Genomic DNA, 23,637 nt, shown 5'->3' with positions numbered 1-23,637 from the left:
ATATTAGCCTTTTACTATATAGGACTATGTAGGATAGATTGGTTCAGTTTTGTTTAGGAACTTTTGTGTCAGTGTAGAGAGTGAGATTTGTTTATAATCCTTTCTCATACTGTCCCTGTCCAGTTTTGATATCAAGGCTATCTTAATCTCAAAAAGTAAGCTAAGGCCCTAACCGGTTTGGCTTAGTGGATAGAACTTCGGCCTGTGGACTAAAGGGTCCCAGGTTCGATTCTGGTCAAGGGCATGTACTGTGGTTGCGGGCACATCTCCAGTGGAGGGTGTGCAGGAGGCAGCTGATTGATGTTTCTCTCTCATCGATGTTTCAAACTCTCTGTCCCTCTCCTTCCTCTCTGTAAAAAATCAATAAAATATATTTAAGGAAAAAAAAAAGTAAGCTAAGGTCACTTTTCTTCTCTTTCTGGTCTCTGAATCAGTTTGTATAAGTTTGGATTATCTGTTTTACGTATATTTGAGAAAATTTGCCAGTAAAAACAGTATGAGCTTAGGGTCTTTCAAGTGGAATTGAACAGGGAAGACCTTTTATTAATGCGGGCTTTTTAGTCAGTTTTGCTGAGTATTATTCCATGTATATTTATATTTATTGATACAGTTATTTATAATATTCATTTATTTTAAAAATAGAGGCCTAAAACAAATTCATGCAAAGATGGGATCCCTCAGCCTGGCCTGCGATTGAGGCCTATTGTGGAGGCCATACGACCAGGATGAGAAACCCCAGGAGGTTTGCCAGCCTGCCCCTGATCAGGGCTGATGGGGGGCCGGCCAGCCAGGAGGTTGGCCCCAGCCGGCCCAGCCCCAATCAGGACTATGCGAGACGCCCTAATAAGCCCTGATCACTGGCCAGCCCTAGGGACCGAACTCATGCATGAATTTCGTGCACCAGGCCTCTGGTGCAAGAAATATAGATACTACTCCTTAGTTCTGTGTCCTTTGATCTGACTGTTGGAGACCCAGTGGGAGATGTGGGTATGGCAGTAAGGGTGTGAAGAGGGCCTGGGGGACAGGCTCATTTGTAGGTAAAGAAGACAATAGACCGCTTTGGTTCATTATTATTTGTGTTCCACCCATAGACCGTCTGTTCCTGTCCAGTTCCAGTACTTTTTGCCAACATACCCACCTTCTGCATACCCACTGACGGCACACACATACACCCCAATCACCAGCTCTGTGTCCACCATCCGACAGTATCCAGGTATGATTCCCACTGTGAAGATGACTTAACATTTTCATTTTTTCAAGCAATGAGATAGAAACTGATCACTGGGTATTTACTATGGCTTTAACTACTCTATCTTCTATGTTCAACTTCATTTCAGGCTAAAATGTGAAGCTTTAATGTTTTAAATTACCATCTCTGTTCAATAAAAAGTTGTTAGTATTGTTAGTGACATTTGCATGATTTTTGTCCCACCTGAGGAGAATTATGTTAACAATTTTTGTTACACCTTAAAATGGTAGTGCAGTTAAGACGAATAAAGCTGCACTCTTACAGGGCTTCTTTCTTTTTATGGGGTGTTTGTTGTGTTTTTAATGTTAGTCCAATTATGCTCAACACTCACTATTCTTTCTTGTAAATAGCATGTTTTCTTTATCCAGAAAACAATTCTTAGACGTCAGTGTTTGTATAATATGTTCCTTGGGACTCAGCTCACTTTAGGTATGAGAAAGCCAGGTTGTCTCGCTGTGGACATTGCCTTCTGCTGTGCCAACGAGGCCTGCAGCCAGGGCCACAGGTGGCCATTGAGCATTTGAAGGGGGAGGTGGGGGACTCAGCGCAGATGAAGAACTGAATTTTTTGTTTTACTTAATTAAAACTAGACAAACTTCAAATATGTTTGGAAAAACTTACTGATATGAAACTACTTTCTCAAAATGTAGATTTTATGGAATCAAAATACAAATCCAATATTTCTAATAAAAATTTTTTATCTGAATTGAGAATGTGCTGTAATAGCAAAATATGCCCTGAATTTTGAAGACATACTATAGAAATAAGATGTAAAATAACTTAATAAAAATTTTATAGTGATAACATTTTGAAATGATAATATTTTGGATACATTAGGTTAAACAAAATATATCTTTTTTTAAAAAAACAAAATATATCTTAAACATATACTAATATTAATCTGGCCTGCGTCTCTTTACTTTATGAATTTGGCTACAGAAAATGTTTAAATTGCATGTATGGTATATTTCAATTGGAATGCTGGTCTAAAACTTTGAGAACATGGTATTTAAATCTCTTTAAAAACCGGTTCCTTCATCTCTGCACTGGTTTTTGTATATTGGTTTGTTTTATTTTTAATAAAAATTCCTCCACATTTTATTCTAATTTTTATCTCTAATGTGAAAAAGTAGCTGAATTTTCCTGAATATTCTGTCATTTTTTGCTGTTCATCAAATTAATATCTTTTTAAAGGACAGTCATAACCATGTTCTTTATTAACAATCTTACAGAGATAAAGTCATGCTTAATTGCTGCCAGAAGTATTAAGCTTATTGATGCAAAGTCTTAAGTCTTTTTCTCAGTGGCAGCACTTACCTCCTCCTACCACCTTGGCCCTCTCTCACAGTGCAGTCATTGTGCCTGTCTCCAGAAGGTAGCATGTGAGCGACATGTATTTCCCTGATAGTAGCCAACTGGAAAGGATGTGCAGAGTATCTCTTAAGCTGACATTGTCATTGTATATAAATAAATATTTATTGTCAAAACCCGTGATACTAGCACTGTCAGTAGTGTTGCGCATCCTGCCAGTCACCTGTATTTCTACATTATTATTCCAAGTATCTTCTCTTACCACTACAGCAGACCTGAAAACGAGTAGCACAAGCCACAGGGCTTCTTCCCATCCCAGTCTGTGCACCAGTGTGCTGCAGACGAGAGGGAGGGGTATGTCTTTCTCTGACATCATAGCAAGCAGTCGAACTCCCATTCGGTCAAACTCCCGAGGGGACAATTTGCATATTAGCCTTTTATTATATAGGATTGTTCAAGGTCTCCAGTTGCTTATAAAGATGGAATCTTGTTGGGCCAATAGATATTAGTAGAATATTTATATGACTATATAATTATAAATATATATACATAATCTATATAGTTTGTAAGTGATTGATCCCTCTCAAATTGTTCCTGAAATTTCACTTGTTTCAGAGGTGTATTTCATTCATTTATTTATTTGTTCATGCATTTATTAATTCCACAAATATTTATTGACACTCTATATGTAAGGTCCTATGCCAGGCTTTCTTTTTAAAGCTGACTTTTTTTGTTTAAAGAAATTTTATTTATTTTTTAAAAATATATTTTTATTGATTTCAGAGAGGAAGGGCGAGGGAGAGAGTTAGAAATATCAATGATGAGAGAGAATCATTTATCAGCTGCCTCTTGCACGCCCCCTGCTGGGGATCAAGCCCACAACCTGGGCATGTACCCTTAATCAGAATTGAACCCAGGACCCTTCAGTTCACAGACCTACGTAAAGCTGACTCTTAAACAGATCTTGCTGTCAGCGAGCTTAGAGTCTAGTAAGAAGAATAGGACTTAAAGAGGTAGTACAATAGACAAACGTATGGGGTCCCAGAAGAGAGGCTTGAGCAAAACCATGCTGCTTCTGCCGTTCAAGATGTGATTTCTACATGAGACAGTAGGGCTGGAAGTCAGGAATGACCTTCCTCGGGGAAGTATTATGTGGAAAGCATCGCTCAGAATGGAGAGGACAGAGGCATGGCAGTTCAGTATTGGCTGAGCACAGTGAGTGACCTTGAGAGGAACGGTGACTAATTGCATGCTCTCCAGGCAGACAACCCAACTACCACTGAACAGAGACAACAAAGCTCACTTCTCAGAGACACGGATAATGCTCTGTGGGTTATTTATTTTACAGCAGGGAAGAATGACATATAGCAATGGCTGGAAATTCACACGTGTACTAACTTCACTATACTTTTCTCATTCATAATAAAAATTTATCTTTTTTTCTCTGGTTTATAAAACTTTTAATTATATCTTTTTTTAAATTGAGGTGTAATTGACATATGACATTAGTGTCAGGTGTACAATATAATGATTTGATAATTTCTGTGATAGCTTTTAAAATATATTTTTATTGATTTCAGAGAGAGGAAGAGAGATGAAACATCAATGATGAGAGAGAATCATTGATTGGCTGCCTCCTGCACGCCCCACACGGGATCGAGCCCGAAACCCGGGCATATGCCCTGACCGGCAATGAAACTGTGGCCTCCAGGTTCCTAAGTCAACGCTCAACCACTGAGCTATGCCAGCTGGGCAGTAACTTTTAAGATCTCTCTTAACAGCTTTCAAATATGCAATTCAGTCACCATGCTATATGTTACATCCCTATGACTTATTTTGTAACTGGAAGTTTGTACCTTTTGACCCCTTCATCCATTTTACCTACCCCTTCCAGCCTTCCTACTTCCCCCAGCCCAGCCTCTGGCAACAGTTAATCTGTTGTCTGTGTCTGTGAAGTTGGTGTGCTGGTATTTTTTTTTTCTATATGCCACAGATAGGTAAGTTCATCCATTATCTGTCTTTCTCTTCCTGGATTACTCACGTAGCATAATACCCCAAGATCTGTCCATGTTGCAGATGGCAAGATTCCCTTCCTCTTTATGGCTGAGTAGTATTCATGTGTGTGTCCCGTTTTCTTTATCCACTTACCTGTCAGCAGACACTGAGGTTGTTTCTATATCCCAGCTGTTGTAAAGGATGAGGGTGTAGATACCTTCTTCTGGGTTTTTTTTGATAACTGGGAGAAAAGTTGTGTTTGTTTTCTTTCCACAAGTAGTGAGAAAGTTTTTTTTGTTGTTGTTGCTTCCTGGGAGTGCTTTTATTTTCAGTTTTGTTGTTTTTGAGTTTTTTTTTTATGTACAATAGATGATGTGTTTGCCTGATAGGAAAAAGGAAACTTGCTTGTTCTCTCTTTTTAATGGATATATGGAACTTAAAATTCATAATTATTTTATTACAGAAATGCCTATATAGTGATTCTATAAATTAAAACAAAAATTATTGACTTGGGAGATTTGGGTGTGTCTCAGAAGTTTTAGATTACTTATTTAGCACAATTGCCTGGCTCACATTGGAGTTTAATAGAGTGCTTTTTTGCTTTTTTTAATGCTATTTCTATTAATCTGCAAAAAAATCATATCAAATTGGTAGGAAGTGAGTGGAGAAGAACACCTTAACGCGTTAAGTGCCATGTCAGTCACCAGTGACTGACACTATACTTTCCATCCAGACCTCATCAGTTACTGGTTCAGGCCGGTCAGTCACTGTTGACTGATGATATACAATTTAAAAAATTATATTCTTCTATTCATAAATTTTAAATAACTTGAAGATCATAAAAGAATGTACCTAAATATTACTTGTTACCAAAAAAAAATTTTTTTTTTAAATATATTTTAATTGATTTTTCACAGAGAGGAAGGGAAAGAGATAGAGTTAGAAACATCGATGAGAGAGAAACATCGATCAGCTGCCTCTTGCACATCCCCAACCGGGGATGTGCCCGCAACCCAGGTACATGCCCTTGACCGGAATTGAGCCCGGGACCTCTCAGTCCGCAGGCCGACGCTCTATCCACTGAGCCAAACCGGTTTCGGCACCAAAAAAAATTTTTAATGAATATTATTAAAACACAGTCTACATAGAAATGGTTGTCCTGTGCAGGTTTCACAGACTGTTATAACTTGTTTTGTGAACTTTATGGCAATAGCTCATCCAAATCGTGCTGCATTATCTTTGTAGCATTTTTTACAATATCTTTGAACTTTAGCCACTCTTCTAGTTTTTTGTTGCAGTTTGTGACGAGATATTTGAGGTATATTTACAGCACTGCCACTTGGAATTTCTTCATCCCGACAATTTGTTAGATGGACAGCTAATTTTTTCTGAAATTCTGTGATACTCATATTCTTCTTGCTAATATTTTTAAATAAAATATGAGCATTGAGAACAGCAGTATTTAGTAGGAGCTCAAAGGCTAGCTTTTATACCATTTCATGGGTTTCCATAACGGATTATTATAGGCACTCATTTGATCAGATATGTCAGCTGCTTTTCCTGCATTATAATCCACTATAATTTTTAGTTTCAAGTAGTGACCTGATCTATTTTCAACAATCACCATCTCTGACGTATGTTTTGTTGAAAGAAGTAAGATGTCCCGCTTATCTTTCCATTTTAAAATGGTTATCCCTTTTTTGTTCTCTTTTACTATCATTTCTCCCCGTTTTAATTTCTTTGACGTTACATCATGAGGATTTCCCCATCAATTTGAATGTAATGTTCCTACTAAATGAGTATTATTATCAAGTAATTTATATGCTAAATCTAAACTCGTGTACCAGTTGTGTGTACGTGTGTCCCTTATTGAATACATCTCTACAAAGAGACATTACAACATTAGTTGGTGTCATATTTTCTTTTTCTAAACTTTTCCCTGCATATACACAAAAAGCATACGTGTACCCAGATCCTCAGCACAACTTAAGTAATTTAATACCATATTTGTGGTGTTTTTGTTTTAAATATTGCCTAAATATTATGTGGCCACGAAATAGTATCAAAGATTCATCGATACATACAGCTTCAGATGGATAATATTTTTTGACATTTCATGTTATCTATTAGTTGTATTTTGCATAAACGATTGGAAACATCTGTCTCCCCCTTGTCTGAAAAATTCAGCATTTGTAATATTTCAGATCTATTTCTTGACATTTTTTTCGGGAAGGTTTGCATTTATGCAGGATCATGGGACCAGTATAAACGTAAAGATGGTAGTCTAACTAGTCCCATCCATAGCATCAACCAAAAAATCATTTCATTTCATTTCTGTTTGTCACAGTCCACCTGCACAAATGCTGCGAGTTTTCAGCCCCTAATTTTTGCGATGCATGTAAGTTCGTTTGGCAATATCCTCAAACAATTCATTAGGCACAAATAGTTCATAAGAATTCTCTACTGTTGCACATGACTTTACATTCAAGTCTTCAATCCTAAAGCCAGACGGATAGGTGAAGGGCATCGTCCTTGGTTAATGACCTCTCGGATCATGCCATTCTTCAAAATCCTCATCCTCATCCTCTGATGAAGAAAAAGGAACGACTTTACGACATTACTTAGAAAAACTAATTTCACTTGAATCGCTTTCACGTGCTTCTTCTACTGACATTGTCACTGTTACGGGTAAAGAAAAATTTTTAAACTGCACTGGAACACGAACCACAGACAACTGACCGAAGAGAAAGCATTTCTAAAAGAATACAGAGTACAGATTGCGATAAATACACAGAAATATATCTGAAGATGTACATGCAGTCTTATCGCAACCTTACACAGATCTCCAGCTGCCAGCGTATCGGTGAAATCGGATATCGCGGGCTAAACGGAAAGGAAGACAAAACAGGCCTGGCACTTAACGTGTTAATATATGGTTTTATGTAGTGATTTTTGTTGTTGTTTATTTGTTAATCCTCACTCAAGGATTTTTAGAGAGAGTGGAAGGGAGGGAAAGGGGGAAAGAGAAAACATCCATTTAGTTGCTTCCCACATGGGCCCTGACTGGGGCCTAGTCGGGATTGAATCTGCAACCCAGGTGTGTGCCCTTGACTGAGAATTGGACCAGATGCTCTAACCACTAAGCACACCAGCTGAGGCTATAGTTATTTTTATTTTTTTCAGAGAGTAAGGGAGAGGGAGAGAAAGATAGAAACATCAGTGATGAGAGAGTCACTCATCAGCTGCCTCCTGCACAACCCACACTGGAGACAGAGCCCAAAATCCCACATGTGCCCTGACTGGGAATCAAACCATGACCTCCTGGTTCATAGGTCAAAGCTCAACTGGCCGGGCTTTTTTTTTTTTTTTTTTTTTGAGGATTTAGATATTGTGCAGTTTTCACTTATTAATAATTTCTTCTTATGTGGACTGTGTCTAATCAAAGCTGCTATTGTAGTCAGTTTTTGCATCATTTTCAGTTTCAGCTCAGGCTCCAAACTCTGCCATAACAGCTCCGACTGGTGTTGGGGTGGCATCTACAGTTCACCTAAACCCCATGCAGTTGATGACAGTGGATGCATCTCATGCTCGACATATTCAGGGGATCCAGCCTGCACCCATCAGTACACAGGGGATCCAGCCAGCCCCCATTGGGACCCCAGGAATACAGCCAGCACCAATTGGCACACAGAGCATTCACTCAGCAACCCCACTCAGCACCCAAGGACTTCAGCCTGCAGCAGTGGGGACTCAGCAGCCTCCGCCTGAAGGCAAAACTTCAGGTAATTGTCATGTTGGGCGTAAACTTTGGTGTGGAGAAAAGAGAGACCCTGGGTTTCAATTCTGATCTGCCACTTGCTGGCTTGTGGTCTCATCATTTCTCTAAGCTTTCGTTTTCACTTTGTAACATGAGATGCTTAGAACCTATCTGTCAGGGTCATTGTGGCTTTAGAAATGCATGAGCAGCCTTATAGCTAGCTGTTGGCACAGGTGAGGAGCACTCCGTGGAAAGAGTTCTAAGTTGAGAGAACAGATTCACCTTGTAATAGGAGGACTCTCATTCCTTGCAGGAGTTTTTTTAGGAGAGTTTATGTAACGCTGTAAAATTAAGATAGACTGGAATGTTTGGCACCATTTTTAGGATTGAACGTGGTTGTATTTTACCAAAACTGGGAGAAGATTTCCTGAAATATACTATACAATTCTGTATTTTTCTCATTTTATTAATAATTACGATTGTAAGCCAATGAAAATGGTTATTGGTCATGCATCAGTAGGTGAGTAACCTACTTGCCTTCTGCTTTTAGGCGCATGAGCATGATGTTCCTATTTCTTATCGTCTTGAAATTGGATGGTCAGAACATGGAGACACTAAGTCTGGTGGTCTGATTGTTTCTACTTATCTTATGTGATACTTTAGTAATGTTATTTCATTTCCCTCTCCTCATTGTTCTTGTCTGCCCCGCCCCTGCCTGTCTCCCAGCAATGGTGTTGGCAGATGGAGCCACAATCGTAGCCAATCCTATTAGCAGCCCATTCAGTGCTACTCCAGCAGCAACCACTGTGGTGCAGACCCACAGCCAGAGCGCCAGCACCAGCGCCCCTGCCCAGGGCTCCTCCCCCCGGCCGAGCATCCTTCGGAAGAAGCCTGCCACAGATGGGTGAGTGAACCCAGTAGTGCAGTAACCCCTCTGGTTCTGGTGTCACTTACATAATTGGTGTGATTGGGGTGTAGGCTGTGCTTGTGTTCAGCTCTAGTAGATCATGCCAATAGTGTTTTCAAGTGTTTATATCCACTTACACCCTCACCAGCTGTGCGAGTCACTGCGTTCATCGCTACCAGGAGACACGTGCTTGTGGGTTTGAAGTGTTAGCTGTCTTGAGGACCAGCGTCTGGATGATTATTAGGCGGCGTAACACGAGACACTCTGGTTGTCTCCACCTTCTCTCAGATCCACTCTTGTCTAACATTTGCTCCCACTCTGCGAAACTGAACGTGTCGAGCTCCCTCTGGACTCCACATTGTTAAATCCAGTGGTTAGTTCTCAGTCTGGAAAGTATTGGTCTTTGATCACCTTGATCCATGTATGTTACTTGTCTTCCAGGAACTTGCTAGGTCAGCACAGATACACAGACACAATAATGATCATAAATACTTACCATGGATTTAAATTATAGTGTGAAGTAGAAAGGAGATAAGGCGTGCTAGAAAAACAGCTAGAAGAGTCACGGTGCCTGCTTCCTAGAGCATGCTGGGTTAGAAGTGAGGAGGGCAGGGAAGGGACTTGCTGTATTCTGTCTTGTAGTACTATTTGACTATTCTCATAATATCATGCCTGTATTACTTTGATAAAATTCTTTAAAATCCATGAAAAATACTTAGCCAATGCAGTGCTTTTATTTTGCTGTCCGTAGCCTAGGCAATGTGCCTGGTACGTCTTGTAATTCCTTGAACTGCTGTTTTTTGTGTTTGTCTCTTTCAGAATTGCAGTTCGGAAAACCCTCATTCCTCCTCAGCCTCCTGAAGTAGCCAGTCCTCGAGTGGAGGGCTCCGTGCGGAGCACATCCGGGTCCCCGAGGCCTGCAGGGTGAGCACGTTACTCAGGCCTCCAACTTCCACTCGGGCCTCCAACAGCACATACAGTGGGGCCTTGACTTACGAGTTTAATTCGTTCCGTGACAGAGCTCGTAACTCAGATTACTCGTATGTCAAATCAGTTTTCACCATTACAATGAATTGAAGTGCTGGGCTGATGTTGTGGCGTTCACTGTGACGTTCGCTGCGCCAGCTAGCGGTGGGGTATCTGAAGCTGGCTCGTAACCCGAATTTTAGCTCGCAGCTCAAAGCAAAAAATCGGCTGAGAGACGGCTCGTATCTCAAAAAACTCGTTAGTCGGGACACTCGTAAGTCAAGGCCCCACTGTAATTGGGAAGCAAAGAGTCTCACACATGTGACAAATTTCACTTCATTTGCTTGTGTGCGTTGTTTCTGTACTATTTCTAGCTGTATGGCCGGCACACAGTTTTCAACCTCCCTAACCCTCATTTGCTTCGCTTATGAAATGGGCATCTATATATAACATTGAGCTCATCAGATACTTATCTTTTTATTTTTTGTAATGAGTTTTTTTAAAATATATTTTTATTGATTTCAGAGAGGCAGGAAGAGGGAGAGAAAGATAAAAATATCAGTGATGAGAGATAATCATTGATTGGCTGCCTCCTGTGCGCCCCCCTAACTGGGGATCGAGCCTGCAACCCGGGCCTGTGCCCTTGACTAGAATCAGTCCGCAGGCCGACACTCTATCCACAGAGCCAAACCAGCTAGGGGGATACTTAACTTTTTAAATAAAATGACTCATTGAAAGTACTTAGAACCTGTGTCATAGTAAACACCCAGTTATTTCTGCTATTATCAATGGCATTATGACAATAGTTCATTCACCCTTTTTTCTTTATTTTTTGTCACCTTAGTTCCAGAAGTGAAATTATTTTGGATAAAAATGAGACAATATAAAGACATTTAAAGTATAAAGTCAAAATCACTGTTTTATTCTTCACCCACCTTGTCCATCCCATTCCTCAGAATATTATTGATTGGTTATAGTTTTGTTAAGTATCTTTCCATGTCTTTTTCTACATACACATATAGATAGATTGGCGGATCCTTCCTCAAAAACAAGATCTTCATGATTGATTTTTCTGTATCTTACTTTTTTCTGCTTATCGCTAGTAGCTTACCATGTTAATATTTTAAGATCTACTTCATTCCAAATAATTATGAATGCCTAGTATGTGCCAAGTGCCGTTTTAAAATCTGGAATTATATAAGAGTGACTAAAATTACTTTCTAGTGAGTGTAAAGAAATAATAAAAAGAAAATGTAAAGTGAACATAAACTGATGGAGGAAGAGATGCTGTCTTACAGAAAGGCCCATCTCACCAGACGCTAAAGAGCGTGAAGGAGTCAGCCATATGCTCCCTGGTCTTTGACTGTCGGGCAGAGGAAAGAGCGGGGATCAAGGTTTTGGGGCCGTAACTTTGCACACTAATGCAGGAATGTTAAAAAGTAAAATGCAAACTGAAACTGCAAAGTGGTCTTAATCAGTGGGGCAAAATAAAATCATTATATGAGCTTTAAAAACATTTGTGAAAATATTAACAGCTATCAGTTACAATAGATAGGAAATGACAACATAGTGAAACTAATATTTACTTAGTATGCTCTAATTCAGAACATTAGAAATATTGAGAATTCCAATGTTTTCTTTCTTAAAATGATTCAAAAATATTGGGAACATGCTGACCTTCACATTGTGTGACTTGAATGCAGGACAGGAGTTTGTCTGCCCTGATGACCTGCATCGCCCCTCTGAGTTTGGTCTGCTCTGCCACTTCATTAGCACAGTTGGCATACAATCTTATACAGTCAAGCCTCGGCCTTGATTAGCTCCCATCTTCAACAGTTTGGTTCCCGACCAAGTTGTTCACAGAAAAAATGTCTCAGTTGTTGAGCAAAACTTCGGTTCTCAACCCAACACTTCCCTTTCATGCTGATACCTGTAGGAGCAGCCACACTTCTCTCAGGCATCCAACGAAGGAGAGAGGGTGCGAGTGTGAGTCAGTCACCCCTAAACCTCACAATAACGTCTCAGGAAATTGTGCTGTGAATATTTTGGTGGGTTTCTTTTTTCTGGTTTTGTTGCTGCTGCTTATTATTAAATACATACAGTAAGTCACCATGGGTCCTAAGAAGGTTAGTCGTAGCAGCAAAGTGAAAAGGAAAGTTGTGAGAACAACAATAGAGCTTAGACATGTAGTGTATATAAAAAAGGTTAAAACGGAATCATTTGGGGGTTTGGAATGGATTAATTCAATTTAAATTAATTCTAAAGGGAAATAATGATTCGGTTTTTGTACAGATCGCTTCTTGAATTGCCTTCTGGAACAAATTAGGTTTGAGAACCAAGATTCCACTGTAGTAGTTTTAGGTGTAAAACGATGATTAGACGTTTATATATCTTACAGTGTGTTTTCCCCATATTCTTTACTGTATACCCTTCAACTTTTCCTCCCAGCCTCAGCCCCTCCTCTCTGGCAACCATCATTTGTTTCTGTAAGTCTTTTTGTTTGGGTTTTTTTTTTTAATGCTACATATAACTGAAATTACTCAGTATTTGTCTTTCTCTGATTTATTTCACTTAGCATAGAACCCTTTAGGTTCATTTATGTTGTCACAAATAGGATTTAATTCTTTTTATTTCTGAGTAATATTCCATTATATATATGTGCCACATCTTCCTTATCCATTCAACTATCGGTGGATACCTAAGTTACTTCCATCTTGGCTATTTTAGATAATGCTGAAATGAACATTTTTAAAAAATAGTTCACCTAAGTGCCGTGACAGTTGTATGGCATAGGCTGGTAAAGAGCCCACCAACAAGGTCATCTGGCCAGAGGAGGGCAGAACGGGCAAGAACCCCAGGCAGCCCTGGTGCTGGCCGGCCATGCCGAGTGCTGCAGCACCCAGCTCTTGCTGTGGCAGCAGGAGGACCTGGTGGTGCAAGCCCTGCTGGCAGGAGGCAGGGATCTGGAAAACGGGTGTTTTTCATTTCCTTCTAATAAAAACCTAGAAATGGAATTGCTGGGTCATCTGGTAGATGTACTTTATTGTTTTGAGGAATCTCTGTATTGTTTTCCACAGTGGTTATACCAGGTTACACTTCTGCCAACAGTGCCCGCGGGTTCCTTCTCTCCACATCCTCGCCCACACTGACTGTGCATTGCCTTTTCTCAGAGCCATTCTGGCAGGTGTGAGGTGGTCTCCTGGTTTTGCACTGCATTTCCCTGATGATTACTAATGTTGAGCAAGTTTTCATACGTCTGTTGGCCATCTCTATGTCTTTGAAGAAATGTCTCTTCCCTCTTAGAACTGTTTTTGCTGCATCCCATAAATTTTGGAAATTTGTGTTTTGTTTCAAGGTATTTTTGGATTTTCTGTTTGATTGTCTGTTTGATCCATGGGTATGTAGTAGCATGTTATTTAATCTCCACATGTTTGTGTTTTTTCTAGTTTTCTTGCTGTAGTTGATTTCTATTTTTATGCCAGTTTGGGCAGAAAATATATTTGATATAATTTCAATCTTGAATTCTTTGAGGCTTGTTTAATGCCCTAACATGGTCTATCCTGGAAAATGGTCCATGTGCATGTGAGAAAAATGTGTACCTGCAGTTTGGGGATGAAATAGTCTATAAATGTTTGTTAAGTAATCTGCTCTAATATGACATTGAAGCCATTGTTTCCTTATTAACTGCCTTGTGTAGGTGATCTATGCATTGTGGTAAGTAAGGTATTAGGTCCCCAATTGCTAATGTATTAACAGTTAACTTCTGCCTTTGTGTCCATTAATATTTGCTTTATGTTCTTTGGTGCTCCTCTGTGGGGTACACGTGTATTTAGAGTTGTATCCTCTTCTTGGCTGGACCCCTTTATCATTATGTAATGTCCTTTGTCTCTTCACAGTCTCTTTTGTCTGAGTGTTGCTACCACAGCTTTCTTTTTGTTTCTATCTGCACAAAATTTTTTTTCCATCCCTTCACCTTCTGTCTGTGTGTCTTTTATCTAAATTGAGTCTCTCATAGGCAACATATACAGTGGGGCCTTGACTTACAAGTTTAATTCATTCCGTGACGGAGCTCGTAACTCAGATTACTCATATGTCAAATCAATTTTCACCATTACAATGAATTGAAATGCCATTAATCCATTCCGGACACCCAAAAAACACCGCAATTGTTTTGTTAAATGTTTTTAAATAAGAAAAATGTATTTAAAAATAACGAATATTGTATAAAAACACAATACTGAACAATAGAATGTAGTGCAATAAACTTGTTTTATTAAGTTTAATGTACAGCATTTACCTTGGAGATCAAACAAGTTAAAGATGCTGATGGAGTTGGAGGAGAAAGGCTGAACTGAATAACTGAGTAACTGAATCTTATTTGCTGATTTTTGCCCTTTTCGCCACGCTTTCATCACTTTCATCTACAGGAGTTTTCGATAAAAATCTGTCCAATGAGACCTGTTCCATCCTCCCTTTCAGAATATTTCTGAAATGAGTTAGGCCAGTGTCATTAAATAGCTCCATCGCACGCCCAGCTGCAATTTTTTCTGGGTGTTTCTTCTGAATCAAGTCTGAAAGTTTCTCCCACATTCCCAACATTTCCTTTATCTCACTTATAGCGATAACCTCCTCCTCCTCCTCCTCCTCCTCCTTCTCCTCCACCACCCCCCCCCCCCCCCTGCAAAACCTCCGTGTGCTGCTGCGTCTGGAGCTCCTTTAGCTCCTGCGCTGCCAGTTCCTCGGAGTGCTCCTCGATGAGCTCGTTGGTGTCACCTTCCTTTACATCCGCGCTCGCTGCCTCACCGTGTCTGACAACGGAGTGAGTGCCGGTCCTCTTTTTAAAATTTTCGAACCAGCCTGACTGGCTCTACACGGCTCACCCGATGCCTCGTCCATTGAAGTGCCTGGGGTCCGCTGCAGCAAATCAGCGTAAATAGCTCGTGCCTTCTCGCAGGTTATAGCCTTCGTCACTGGATCTCCTGCCGCGAGCTGCTTCTCCGTTAACCACACCATTAGCAGCTTCTCCATATTTTCATGGATAGATGTCCGCTGTTTAGAAATTATTTTAACGCCCTTGGCTGGAGTTGTAGCCTGTATCAACTCCTCCTGCTTCAGTATGGTGCAGATCGCAGAAGTGCTACGCTCGTACTGCTTCGCCAAGTCGATTACACGCACACCTTGGTCATATTTCTCGATAATTTCTTTCTTTAATTCAATGCACATCATCCGCTTCTTCTTCTCAGCACTGTCCTTCACAGTTACTTTCTTCAGATCCATGGTTGAAAAGACGAAGTTTTGCAAAATAACTGCAAGCACAAATGCAAGCACAACCGCTTAAAGTGAACGAGTGAGACACGTGATGCTGGGCTGATGTGGCGTTCACGGTGACGTTTGCTGTGCCAACTAGCGGTGGGGTATCTGAAGCTGGCTCGGAACCCGAATTTTAGCTCGCAACTCAAAGCAAAAAATTGGCCGAGCGACGGCTCATATCTCAAAAAACTCGTTAGTCGGGACACTCGTAAGTCAAGGCCCCACTGTAGGTGGATCTTACTGTTTTATCCATTAAGCCAGTGGTCGCCAACTGATGGTCCGCGGACAACTGGTGATCCGTGAGGTCTGGAAGGTTGGCAACCACTGCCTTATGCCACCCTATCTTTTATTGGAACATTTAGTTCATCTACAATTAAAATACTTATCGATTGCCATTTTATTCATCATTTTTTGGTTGTTTTTGTTATTCTTCTCTGTTCCTTATTCTGTTGCTCTCTTTTGATTTGCTGGTTTTCTTCAGTGATGTCCTTGGGTTCCTTTCTCTTTCTTTTTATGTATTTCTTGTAAGTTTTTGTAGGATTGTGGTTACCATGAGGTTCATGTATATCTACCCATATCTATAGAAGTCTGTTTAAAGCTAATTGGCATCTAAATTCAAACACATTCTAAAATTAGTACATTTTTTCTACCTGGCCATTAAGAGTGGGTTCCGGGTGGAACAGCCTGGGGCACAGCGGTCGGTGGCGTTCTGTTCTGGCTGTCCATGGCGGAATGGAGTTGGGCCTGATGCATGTGACCTTCCTTGCTCTTCTGATTCAAGTGGAGCTTTCTGGTGTCCCTGAATTTTGGGGTTTTCTGTTTGATTTTCTCTTTGTCTATTGTCCAAATTAGGTCTGAGTGGGGCTGCCCTGAGTGTGCGTGTTGCAGCCCCCCACATGCTCCCCACTTTCTACAGGTGGAGCAGCCCTGTGTGCTCCCACACTGTACCCCACTAGTTTCACATTTGCACTGGGTGGGGCTGCCCTGCATATGCTTGCAGCAGCCCCCTCTAGTTCTGCACTTTCTCTGGAAGACACAGCCCCACATGTGCGTGCAGAAGCTCCCCACTATCTCTGCAGTTTCTCCTGGCAAGGCAGCCCTACGTGCAGACGTCATACATAACGCTTTGCTGGCTCCTCACTCTCCCGGCAAGGGAGCCACATGCACGTGCATCCCAGTGGCTGTGCCAAGGGCACCCTGGTTAATATTGGATGTGGAGACCCCATGCCTGTCACTCTCTCGCTTCCCTGTTCTTCCTGGAGGATCTCCAGGGAGAGTGGCCTGCAGGTCAGCCTGAGCACCTGGGTGGCCTCACACAGCTCAAGTGTGGTGACAGCCAGCACGCTCCCCAGCTCCTGTGGTCCTGAGCGTTCCCTCTGCTCCCAAAGAGCTTTTGCGGTTTGCCAGCCTTCTCTATGCGGTCTCTCTCTTTTGTTTGTTGTGCAGAAGCTGTTCAATGGCCATCAGTTGTCTCTTGGGAGAAATTGCTCCAAATATGGCATACATTCCTTCAGTGTGCTCTTCGCAGGAGGCAGCTCGCCATCCTGCCCCACCAGCTCGCACCGCCTTTGGCCTGCCATGTCACCCTTTGGCTTTGGGGGTGAAATGTCTTCAAGAGTTTCTTTCACAGGGAGTGTTTGCCAGCATCATTTCTAGAAATAACGTCATCCTTTTTTTTCAAAACCATCAGCCTTAACTAATCACGGAACCTAAGTGCACATTTCACAGCAGCTGCTTTACCTGAGCTAGCAGCTTGGGCAGGCAGGCTTTTGCAACAATAAAAGTAGCCTTCATCGTTAGCAAAAGGTTCTTTTTGTTCCTTGTAATTGCCATTTTCTTTCAATGTGGCAGCTACGTTCAACACTTTGGCTCGTATTATCAGGATTTTTTTTATAGTACTCAATACAACGTAGAAGTGAATACTTCATTTCACCATGGTGACTTTGTGTTCCTACAGCAGTTTAAACTAAAGGGTGATATGAAGTACGTTGCCTTCCTTCTTCATGTTCATTGGGCTTTCTCAGTTTGTCCATTCCATAGCTTCGTACGAGGCTAGGTCTCTTCCTGTCTTCTCTTTGCTGTTGCCGTTTTCAGTCTTCTAATCAGGCCCAATTTTATTTCCAGAAGTAACACTTTTTTTCCAGCATTTTTTTTTTTTTTTTTGCCTGTTCTCTCTTCCAATCATCCATTTCTGTAAAATTTCACATGGGCTTATCACTGGGAAACAAAAGATAGCACAACTACACGCTTTGCTGTCTGCATGAACTAAGTAACAGACATGCAGTGACCAGTGAGTGACATACTCCAGAAGAAGTGATGTGATTGGCACAGATCATGATATGTGGTACATTGGCTACATGGTGATCTGTAGGCTGCAGAGCAAAGCTAGCAGTAAGGTTTGCCGTCTATGCAGAGCGATTAATATACTGTTACAACTGAACTATGAATAGCGTTGGTGGGGGACTGATATGGTTTTGTGTATATGTAAGCATGTATGTATGTATTTGGTGTGTGTGTAATTCACACATATCAGCATCATGTGAGGTAAGGACTTAGTGTTGAGAATATGCAAGGGAGCCTGTCCTAAAACATGGAGAGCGTGTACAATATGGTTCAGAGATGTCATTGAGGGCTGGATTACTTAGTGCTAGTGCCATTCAGAATTCTTTGGACTTTATTGTGGGTGAAATGGAGAGCCATCAGAGGGCAAACACAGGAGTGGTGTGATTTGGCTTCTTTTAAAAAGGAGTTACTCTGGCTCCTAATGAAAGTGGACTTCAAGTAGGCGAGAGTGGAGGAGGTAGGCCAGTGGGCGATGATGGAAACGCAGGCTGTCTCCATGTCCTGCACCAGCATGGAGGGAGAAACGCCTCAGGAAGAGCGTGGCGCTGGGCACCGTGGAAGGTGCAGCTGACAGACGCTCTGAGGGAGCGGAGGAAGGAGTGAGGGCAGCTACCGCCGCGGCCTGGTTCTTTCTAAATGAGGGCGGCTGTAGTCATCGTGGGGCAGGGGAATCAAGAGTTTGGTTTTAAACATTTGTGGTTGGACATACCCAAGTGGAGGTGTCGGTTGCATTGGTGGATGTAAAATTCTGATGTATATACAGTCTTAGACTTGAAGATAAAGGTCCATGCTGGTGATTAAGATTTGGGAGTACAAGCAGACAAATCTTGAACACCATGAGCGTCTACGAGAACCCATTGAAAATGCACGTGAGTAGGAAATAGAGGTGGTGCGAGAACCGCATGTAGGACATGCCATCTTTAGAGGTCAGGCCACGGAAACCAGGAAAGGAGACTGTTCCTGTACGGTGTGATTTTCCCAGATGTGCTGGTGCCATAATTAGCCCCCAATTAATGAACAATTAAGTTATTGCCGTCGTGATCAGTGTTGCCATGAATCTCTTTGTCCTTGGGCCTCTTGGCAGGCATTTCTCTGGGGTCTGTCTCCGGAAGTCTCATTGCTGGGGCAAAGGGAACGCGCCCTGTGAGTTCTGATTTCCAGTCGCTACGCCTGTTTACATCCTCATGAATTAGTTCTCCAAAATTCTTCAGATTTTATTCTAGGTGAAATTTCTCCACATTTTTGCCAACACTAGGTATTAAATTTTATAAATGGTAAATACTAGTTTTCATTGTTTAAAATACTTTTTTTTTTAAGTAGCATATGGAGCCTGACTGGTGTGGCTCAGTGGTTGCATGTTGACCCATGAACCAGGAGGTCACAGTTCAATTCCCAGTCAGGGCACATGCCTGGGTTGTGGACTCAATTTCCAGTAAGGAATGAAATCTATAGCAGAATATTTGACTGAATTTATAGTATTATCTAATGAAATAACCACAACCCCATGAAGGAAAATGCAAAGATGAAATGCAGAGACTTCCAAGAGTAGATGATAAAGTGTAAAGAGATGACACATGAGTTGACAAAACTCATTAAAGATCTGGAAGAAACTATCACAGAATAAGCCAGAATTAAAAAGTAAGATAGCCCTGCCTGGTTTGGCGCAGTGGTTAGAGTGTCAGTCCCTAGACCAAAGGGTCTTGTGTTTGATTCCAGTTGGGGCAGATGTGGGAGGCAGCCAGTCAATGTGTCTCACATCAGTGTTCTCTCTCTTTCCCCCTTCTTCCCTCCCTTCTAGTCTCTCTCTAAAAATCAATGGGAAAAATACCCTCAGGTGAGGATTAAAAAAAATAAAGTAAAATAATGTAGACATAGAGGATAGAAATGAAAAAGGTGAGTAAAATTTTTAAAAGGAAGATAAAAACCATAAGATAAAAGATCAACATACAAACATCAACATCTCTAAAATCAATATGTGATTTAAAATTGATAGCATGTTAATATCCTGTCATTAATTAATGTATCCTTACGTAATACACAAAATATTTGTGTGTTCTATAATTGTTGGCAACTACGATTCAATGAAATAAGGAAATAGTGGTATTATGTGATGGTAGTAGATGGGTTTAGGGAGTGAGGGAGATCTCTATTTTTGAAATCTGAAAATAATACTAATTTAAAACAAACAAACTAAAGTGTTTTAAAATAGAAGACTAAAATTTTAAAAAGTAAATCCAAAAGCTGTAAAAATAAAATTGAAAATTACATTCATTTTTTTTTTTTAATCCTCACCTACATACATGCTTAGAGAGAGAGAGATGGATTTAAGAGAGAAACATCAGTCAGTTGCCTTTCATGGGATTGGCTCGCAACCCAGGTATGTGCCCTGACTGGGAATTGAACCAGCAACCTGCTGGTGCACAAGATGACACTCCAGCCAACTGAGCCACTCTGGTAGGGCGAAAGCTGAATTTCAACCAGTTAACTGCCATGATATTTTGAATTCAATTATAAAAGGTCCGCCGCTTGCATCTATAGGCGCTTATGGCGTACAAATGGTTAAAAGCAGTCACAAGGCTACTACTAATGTTTGCTAAGTTTTCCCTGCCAATCACTAATGACTCCTCAAACTCCACCAAACCTATAGAGCTGAATACAGGCAGATGTTACCAGATCTCTGTGGGTTCCATTTTTCCTGGGTGAGATCCTTGAAGCCTGGCCTCCTCCTCCGCAGGCTGCATGGTTTGCTTCCTGGCCCTGATGCCGTCATTCCTGTGGCCTTCCTCCATGCTGCTCTCCTTCCCCTGCGGCTCACCACTGAGCCTACACGCTTCCTTCTTCTCGGTTTACTTTCTTCAATGTGAGAGCACCGTTTGTAGCAGAGGAAGTACAGAAGATGCCAAATTTTGACACTTCTCATATCAGAAAAAATGTGTTTATTCTGCCTTCGCTCTTCATTCTGTTTTCTCTTGTTGCGGTTAGTAAATTATCCTGCTCTATCTTCAGAGGACTGATCATGGCCTCTCTCATCTCTACTACTGAGAATATTCCGGGAGCTTATTTGTTCCATTATAATATTTCTCAGTTCTATAATGTTCATCATTTTTTTTCACAACTTTGATTTCTTTACTGATATTTTTCTGTTTTTTGTTTGTTGATGTCTGCATTAGTGTCCAGCCAGCTGATTGCTACATCATCTCTCTATGTGTGGTTTTCCTGACTTGAGTAGATAGTGGTTTTCTGTGTGTACCTGGGCATCGTAGGCATTCTGAGACCTACACTCACATAACAGCTTTTGTTTCAGCAGCCCCCGGGGGTGGGGGGCACAGAGAGCAGGGCCTCAAGGCCAGTTGAGGCGTGAAGTCCAGGCTCCCTACATGGCATCTCCTCACAGCACTGTATAGTACTGGGGGGGAGACAGCACGGAGGGCCGCATGGCACCTGGCAGGCTCCACTAGAGGGCAGCCACGCTGCAGTTCTAATGCCTGTGTCACTGGGGTAGAGCAGTCACTGTCTAAAACTTTCTCATCTTGCTAAGCTGCCCTTCTTGGCTCCTTGGCTCTTTGGCTCTAGAGAACAGACTTGTTGGGACATCCTTTGTCAGTGCCCTTTGACATTTCTTGCTGGCCAGCTCACTAGCCCTCAGTCGGGACACGAGGCCAATGGAAACCCCAGGAATTGGCTGCAGGGGCATTCCGCGGGCCCTGCCACGTCTGTCTGCTCTTCACCTTTCAGCAGCCTGTTTTATATATAAACCGTGACTTTTAGCTGTATTTAGCAGGAGTATAGGAAGATGTGTATATGCCATTTTCCTGTAATCATAAGTCCTAAGTCCTGCCAGTGCTCTTAAATGATAGAATGGCTAGGCAAATTTTAAATTGAAAATCCTATTCTTTTTACATATCTTCAACTTTTTTTACAGCACTCTCTTTTTTTAAGTTGTTTTTTTTCTTTTTTAAATTAAATCTTTATTATTCAGATTATTACAATTGTTCCTCTTTTTTTTCCCCATAGCTCCCCTCCACCCAGTTCCCACCCCACCTTCTGCCCTTACCCCCCCCCCAACTGTCCTCATCCATAGGTGTATGTTTTTTGTCCAGTCTCTTCCCGAACCCCCCCACACCCCTTACCCCCTGAGAATTATTAGTCCACTCCCTTTCTATGCCCCTGATTCTATTATATTCACCAGTTTATTCTGTTCATCAAATTATCTTCTTAAAGGATACCTTTCAGCATTTCATATAATACTGGTTTGGTGGTGATGAACTCCTTTAGCTTTTCCTTATCTGTGAAGCTCTTTATCTGACCTTCAATTCTGAATGATAGCTTTGCTGGATAAAGTAATCTTGGTTGTAGGTTCTTGGCATTCATCACTTTGAATATTTCTTGCCACTCCCTTCTGGCCTGCAAAGTTTCTGTTGAGAAATCAGCTGACAGTCGTATGGGTACTCCCTTGTAGGTAACTGACTGTTTTTCTCTTGCTGCTTTTAAGATTCTCTCTTTGTCTTTTGCCCTTGGCATTTTAATTATGATGTGTCTTGGTGTGGTCCTCTTTGGATTCCTTTTGTTTGGGGTTCTCTGCGCATCCTGGACTTGTAAGTCTATTTCTTTCACCAGGTATGGGAAGTTTTCTGTCATTATTTCTTCAAATAGGTTTTCAATATCTTGCTCTCTCTCTTCTTCTGGCATCCCCATAATTTGGATGTTGGTACGCTTGAAGTTGTCCCAGAGGCTCCTTACACTATCTTCATGTTTTTGGATTCTTTTTTCTTTCTTTTTTTCCAGTTGGGCGTTTTTTGCTTCTTGGTATCTCAAATCTGTGACTTGATTCTTGGGATCCTCTAGTCTGCTGTTGGGTCTCTGTATAATACTTTTTATTTCAGTCAGTGTATGATTTTTTTCTAGTTGGTCTTTTTTCATATCCTCAAGGGTCTCACTAAATTTATCAGCAGTTTCTAGAAAATTCTTGAAAAACCTTATAACCGTGGTTCTGAACTCTATATCCAGTAGTTTGCTTTCCTCCATTTCTGTCATTTGTGACCTGTTTGACTCCACATTTTGGCTGCTTCCCTGTGTTGGTAGGGTGGCTTTGTGTGCTAGGTGTCCTATAGGGCCCAGTGGCTCAGCCTCCCCAATTACCTGAGGTGGACACTCTTGGTACACCCCTTAAAGTTGTTAATATGAAAATCTATAAATGTAGAGGAAAATATTCAACTGGATTTAACTTGTAACAATTTACCATATATTATCTTTTTTGGTACAATTAAGTTACAGAATTTCACTTTTAAATACTTCCTTGTGCATTTTGACAATTTAATTATGATGTGTCTAGTTGTGGGTTTCTTTTCATGTATTCTACTTAGAGATTGTTGAACTTTGAGGTGTATAGACTAATGGTTCCATCACATTTAGGGAGTCATTGGCCATTATTTCTGTAGATATTCTTGCCCCTTCCTCTCCTTGCCTCCCACGGGGCGCACATTGCTGTCCCGAAGGTCTCGGGGCTCTGTTTCTTTTTCTCCCGTTTTGTTTTCTGTTCAGACTGGGAGTCTCAATTGACCTGTCTTCGTGTGTGTGGATCTTTTCCTTGTGCCTGTTAAGCAATGCTTTTGAGCCTTCCGTTGACTTCTTTCCTTTCGGCTTTTATATTTTTCAATTTTATCTATTTTATAATTTCTCTGTATTGACATTCTCAATTTGCTGAGACATCATTTTCGTGATCTTTTTTTTTTTTTTTTCATGATGTTCTTTAGCCATAATCTTCTTTAGTTCTTTGAAGTTATTTAAAATAGCTCATTT

At 41.1% G+C, this 23,637-nt stretch overlaps 1 protein-coding gene across 7 annotated transcripts in view; it reads left to right on the top strand.

Annotated features, from left to right (window-relative positions):
• SAP130 (Sin3A associated protein 130) overlaps nt 1-23,637 on the top strand; it is a 95,572-nt gene that overhangs the window by 42,428 nt on the left and 29,507 nt on the right. For 6 of the 7 annotated variants that reach the window (XM_036319357.1, XM_036319359.1, XM_036319354.1 and 3 more), the window contains 4 exons: nt 1,092-1,213; nt 8,035-8,337; nt 9,039-9,216; nt 10,039-10,143. In XM_036319357.1, the coding sequence (XP_036175250.1) occupies nt 1,092-1,213; nt 8,035-8,337; nt 9,039-9,216; nt 10,039-10,143 (708 nt within the window). The remainder of the gene's footprint in view (nt 1-1,091; nt 1,214-8,034; nt 8,338-9,038; nt 9,217-10,038; nt 10,144-23,637) is intronic. The other variant, XM_036319358.1, reaches the window with a different exon arrangement.

Source organism: Myotis myotis, unplaced genomic scaffold (genome assembly GCF_014108235.1).
Source record: "Myotis myotis isolate mMyoMyo1 unplaced genomic scaffold, mMyoMyo1.p scaffold_m19_p_8, whole genome shotgun sequence".
Lineage (NCBI taxonomy): Eukaryota > Metazoa > Chordata > Mammalia > Chiroptera > Vespertilionidae > Myotis > Myotis myotis.
The sequence above is the reverse complement of the archived record's forward strand: the minus strand, read 5'-3'. Positions and strand labels throughout refer to the sequence as shown.